Consider the following 5,533-nt stretch of genomic DNA (forward strand, 5'->3'; position numbering starts at 1 on the left):
TAAAGCATTAAATTATTGCATTATTTGATTCATAACATTATACTTTGAGAACAGAAAAAGTTAAGGTTACAAAATAAAAGTAAAACCACTTAGGAAGGTAAATTGAAATAGATTTTCACACCGCAGAAAATCTTTCATAACCTCTAGCAGATAGGAAAAATTGATATATAAACTATTCTTATTCTTATAAAAACTTCATCATCATGCTTGTGTTGGAACATTTTTTGCTTCTCCTTTTTTCAATTTTTCAGCTGGAACATTAATCTCAATGCCATCAAAAATTTCTGATCCTGATTTTGTACCATTCTTGATTGGCAATTGATCTTTGCTTTCACCTTTTCCTATTTCATCTGCACTTTCACGACGATCTTTGCTTTTGCCCCATACCACAGTGTAAAGACCAATAACGATGATAATAGCTCCAAATATACTATAAAATGAAAAAGAAATACAAAAAATCGATTAGCACCAATATAAAAAAACATGATACGTCTTTAATTAAATTAGAAACTTATAATTATTTTTTTTATCACTAATTTTTGTTACCTTCCAAGATGAACTTGTTCAGCTAAGACAAGAGAACCCAATGCAGCAGTGATAATCATACATAGTGGACTAAAAGATGTTACAAAAACTGGTCCACGTTCTCTAGTTACAACTCCTTGTACATAATATGCCATTCCAGAGCATATAACACCCTGGTTATATATTTATCACAAATTTAATGTTGAGTGAAAATTACTTTGTTGAATTGAAATCATTTTAGAAATTAATTATGATTCACTAAGTAAATAAATAAAGGTAGACTCACTGAATAAACACAAGCAAGAAGCCTTGAGTCCCAACCTATGACCCACACACTCATGTCTCTTTCAAATATAAGTGATGCAATTGAACCCTCAATAATACCCATCAAGCAAATCCATGCTGTTAGTGATAGCTCTGCTGGATACTTCTTCAAAGTGAATGACTAATCCCACAAAGTAGCAACACAAGTTAATTAGTAGTTTATTAACACTAATTAGAATGACCCATTTCTTAAAAAATGAATCTCTTGAGAAGCAGCACGGTCCAACAATTATGGTGACCGTTATAAGAAGAAAAAAAATCTCTCACTATATCTAACGGTCACCACAACTGATGTACCGTGCAAAATAATATATTTTATAAAGTAATAAAGAATATGTATATTGATGTTTGATTAATTGGTTATGCTTACTTGTAAAATAAAGAATCCAGCCCAACTACAACAACTTGATATAAGCATTACTGTGCCCATCAACCAATTTTGCTCAGATGGTTGGTCGGTTGTGGCGGAGGCGTGGTGGTTGATGGCTCCTCCTCCCTTTATGATTTGATAGGCAGGGCCTTTGTACAAAGTCATAACCATAGCTCCTGAAACGGTTACAACCGTTCCAATTACTTTGGCTACGCTGTGAAATTTTCTCCAGTTCACTGACTCTAACCTAATAATATATTAATTACCATGTCATAAGATTTATTAGAATAAATATTATAAAATAAAAGATTCATTGGAATAATAATGAAGAATAAATCTTAAAAAGTAGATAAAAGATTAGAAAAATAGAGGAATCTGATTAGATATGCATAAATTGAAAATTATGTGTTGCTTATCTTAATTCTAGTTTGGACAATGTTAAATCATGCTTTAATTTGATTTAAAGATGAACCTTGCAAAGTGTGACAAACTAGTTGTAAGGGACAAAAATTCGTCCACTAATAAATATGGCCCCATGGTTCCAAATTGTCGGATTCCAATTATTTTTTCCAGTAACACAATTCTAGCTAGCTTTTTTTCATTTGCGTAAGCACATTAGTTTTTGTTTTTGTTTTCATGGTGAATTGATTGAAGCTTTTACCTGAAAGTGAGAGCCATTATAAAAGTAATAGCTGGAAGGACATTAACAGTGGCAGATGCAAACGTTGTTGATGTCATCTTCATTCCCATGTTGTACAAGTTTTGATCTAGCACTGGCCTGTTTCATTTTATCAACAACAAAAAATATTAATAACTATTTGACTTCAATTTCAATCTCATGCAAAAAAACAAAACCTAGCTATAAAAAAATGTTTATACTATTGTATCTGAAAAAACTACTTGTCCTATAACTTGTTCCTTTTACTAAATAAATAAAAAAATTGCTCCTACTTCATGGGGACTGCTAAACAGTTATCAGGGAAATCTTTATCCTTTAACCAAAATCTGAAAAAAATTATATCATCATATCTCAATCCAAAACTTTAATATAATATATAAAGTGACTCGATAATTTGACAAATATATATAAATTGAAGTGATACTAATAACGAGCTTTTAATATAGTGATTATTACACAACTTATTAATCAACAATAATTTCACTCTAGTTTAATTGATTGTGTAACTTGTAGAGTTTGGATCTCTATACTCTATGCACGGGTGCAGTGAAATTCATTGTACCGGTGCAATAGAGTTAGAAGACCCAATGCCTCATAAAACCATATATTGTCCTAAGAAATGAAATCACACATTTCGTCCTTATGATTCTTATGATTTTTGTGGTGGTGGGTCACTTGATACAAAATGATGAGTCCGCTAGAAAAGGGAGGGCTATATGAAGTGTCATTGTTTGACAATAATTCATTTCTATTTGCTTTTAGGCTTGGTTAAGTAGGTTCTAGTTTTTTTACAAAAAAAAAAAAAAAAGAGTGAGGTTCTAGTTAATTTTTTTTATTCATCGAAAAGTGTTAAATCTTTTTTTAAGTTATAATAAATGTATTAAACTCTAATTTGCGATTATCCAGTAAATCAGTGAAAAAAGTGCAAGAACAAGCAAAATATTTTGAAATAAAAAACAAAGAGTTCAAAAATAAAGTTAGTTATATTTTAGTGTTTTAATTTCCTATGAATCTTTTTGATTTCCTTCACCCAAACAAGAAAGAATATGAATTTTATGGTAATTCAAATAGATAAAAATATATATTAGGAATATTGTAGAGATAGCTACTTATGCATGCATGCATGCATGTGTACTTCAGAAAATATTATCAGTGCTCAACTCATGATCATGAAGATACTAATAAACATAACTAAATGTATATGATTCGATACTTCGAATATATCATAGGTGGAAATATCCAGAAGAGCCTTACTCAAGGAAACCAAGTGCCACTATCCTCAGGAAGATGGGGAGAGTCATCTTTGGCCTTGTTTTTCTGTAAAGATAAATAATTAAAACAAAATCTTGTTAAGCTTATGAAGACAAAGTATATAGTAGCTACACAAATACTAAAAAAAGTTGAACTCTAGAAAAAAATTGTATATGAAAAAAAATCGGTATATTAAAATTAAATATTAAAGACTAATTTCATTTTGTCCGATTCTAATCTCTATCAATAATTCAACATCATTGAAAGAGACACAAAAAGAGGAAGAAAATGATCGAGGAAGGTACCTTTCGAGCACAAGAGCGAAAGGAGTAATTATAATTGCGGCCACAACATGACGGTACACGGAGAGAATCCAATGGCTCATACCATGTTTGAAAGAAACCATAGTAATGATGTACATCCCCGAGTAACCAAATTGAAGGGATAATATAGCAAGATATGGTTTAATCTTTCGAAGCAGTGCTCCTTTGTTCAACTTACCATTAGCATTTTGGTCCTCCATTGATCTCTTTTGAGCTATGAAAGTACCGTGCTTGACACACACACAAAACTATATGTTTATGTGAATTGTGAGTTTGTGGGTGACCATCAAAATGCAAAATAGGCTTTATATAGGCCAAAAAAGCTAATTATTTAAAAAAGAGAAGCCCCAGTTTCACACAACACCGGCACTTAATTAATGGCACTAACTCTCTCACCTCAATTTTTCACCTTAGAGATTCCCTTATCCATTTTCCAAAACAAGCCCATATTCCGATCAATTACTAGAATCTGATTTTATGTTTATTATGGAATCAATGTTTTTTCCTACACAATATTGATTCACCATGTTTTGAAAGTCTAACCCCTTCCGCTTTACCCAATCTTTGTTTGTGTTTTGGAATGGATTTAAACCCAATCAACTACAGATTAGATCACAAAGGAACACAATATGAAGTTGCACTGACGGCACACCATAGTAAATTTGATGATCTCACTGGCATCACATGATGGAAATGAAATGTTAATTTGCAAATTATACCGAATACAACTCAATGACTAATCCATTTTCATTGTGTAGTGTGGATAAAGGTACACAATTTTCTAATCACAAAAAACAACTGATTATCTAAGTGTTTGCATGTACACCATTCTTATCAAGGGGATGCCACCATCCTTCATCGTGTCACTACAACTCCGACCGTCGATCTTGGTCCACTTCAAATCGGTTGATATTATAGAATCAATGTTAAAGTGAGGAAGATATTATATGCATCTCTATATAAAAATAAAATTTATTGTACTCTTATTGTAATTTCACTTTATTTTGTGTTTGCTTAATTTATGGGAAGTAGGAGATGTTTGATTTCGTTGACCATCAAATGGAATTTACGTTTAGTGCTTTGTCATGACGCAAGCAATTTTGTTCCTTTGTGCTGTTAAGTAAGAGTGGGTGTTGTACATGTGGACACCATTTTTAAAGATACGAATGAGTAAAACGTTATCATTTCTCTAGGGGCCTAATAACTAATAACAATACCCTAAGTCAATTCCTTGGATAATAGATGCCATCTTTATGCACTCCAAGTATTAGGAAGAAAGAAGAGGAGATGAAAGAAAAAGTGTGCTTGTGTTGGATCCATGTAACTATATATCTATTTTTTGTGTGAATGTCAAAGAATGTATTGCCACCTAAGATTGTCTATGATAGTAACTCTTATTGAATTGAACCTACAGAAATAGAATCTCATGCTAAAATCTTGTCGGAGTGTGGTAATTATATCAATCAATATTACAAAATTTACTACCCTTCCGATTTCCGTCCCTAATTTTTGTCCGTAAAGATTTAGATACATGTAATAGATATGTGCTGTATTTCGTCAAAAAAAAAAAAAAAAGATATGTGCTATATATTAGATGTAATTCAAACCAATATGTAGTTAATTGTAACTTTGTGGTGTAGGTTACATGTTTGTTGTATAATTTAGGAGTTAGCTATCTTTTAACTAATGATTTTACTGGTTTTACGATAAATTAGGTTAGTTTGTTGCAATCTCACCAATAAAAAGTAGGGAAATGTTAACAAAAGACTTTAAATAATAAATTTTTATGAAAAATTATGCATTCAATGCATCGGAAATTGAAATGTTAACTTTTTTCAAAATATAATTTTTTAATTGAAAAACCTTATAGAGTGTCCTAGAGTGTCCTAAGAGCACTCGTTAACAAGACCCTAAAAAGTGTTGATACATTATTGTAATCAATCAATTTAGTAACTTGCATGTCAATAATAAGTCTCTCTAAATCTTCTTCTTTTCAAAATATTCTTTAATATCAATTAGTGTATATTGTTGGTTTTATATCCCACATAGTCCTTGTATCAT

At 31.1% G+C, this 5,533-nt stretch overlaps 1 protein-coding gene across 1 annotated transcript; it reads right to left on the reverse strand.

The window, feature by feature from the left end:
• LOC11419055 (WAT1-related protein At4g08300) lies at window positions 1-3,753 on the reverse strand. Its single transcript, XM_003601005.4, has 7 exons — window positions 3,455-3,753; window positions 3,153-3,215; window positions 1,881-1,997; window positions 1,220-1,466; window positions 812-970; window positions 547-698; window positions 1-430 (listed from the first exon to the last, which is right to left on the reverse strand). The coding sequence occupies exons 1-7, from the start codon at window positions 3,670-3,672 to the stop codon at window positions 202-204; spliced, it is 1,185 nt and encodes a 394-aa protein (XP_003601053.1). The 5' UTR covers window positions 3,673-3,753; the 3' UTR covers window positions 1-201.
• Window positions 3,754-5,533: the final 1,780 nt, after the last annotated feature.

This window comes from Medicago truncatula, chromosome 3 (genome assembly GCF_003473485.1).
Source record: "Medicago truncatula cultivar Jemalong A17 chromosome 3, MtrunA17r5.0-ANR, whole genome shotgun sequence".
NCBI lineage: Eukaryota > Viridiplantae > Streptophyta > Magnoliopsida > Fabales > Fabaceae > Medicago > Medicago truncatula.

Bases quoted from the DNA above. Each gene is read 5' to 3' on its own strand.
- LOC11419055 (XM_003601005.4), bottom strand. From the start codon at position 3,672: ATGGAGGACCAAAATGCTAATGGTAAGTTGAACAAAGGAGCACTGCTT. The intron at 971-1,219 runs GTAAGCATAACC...TTGTGGGATTAG, and splicing joins CTGGATTCTTTATTTTACAA to TCATTCACTTTGAAGAAGTA. The intron at 431-546 runs GTAACAAAAATT...TTCATTTTATAG, and splicing joins GAACAAGTTCATCTTGGAAG to TATATTTGGAGCTATTATCA.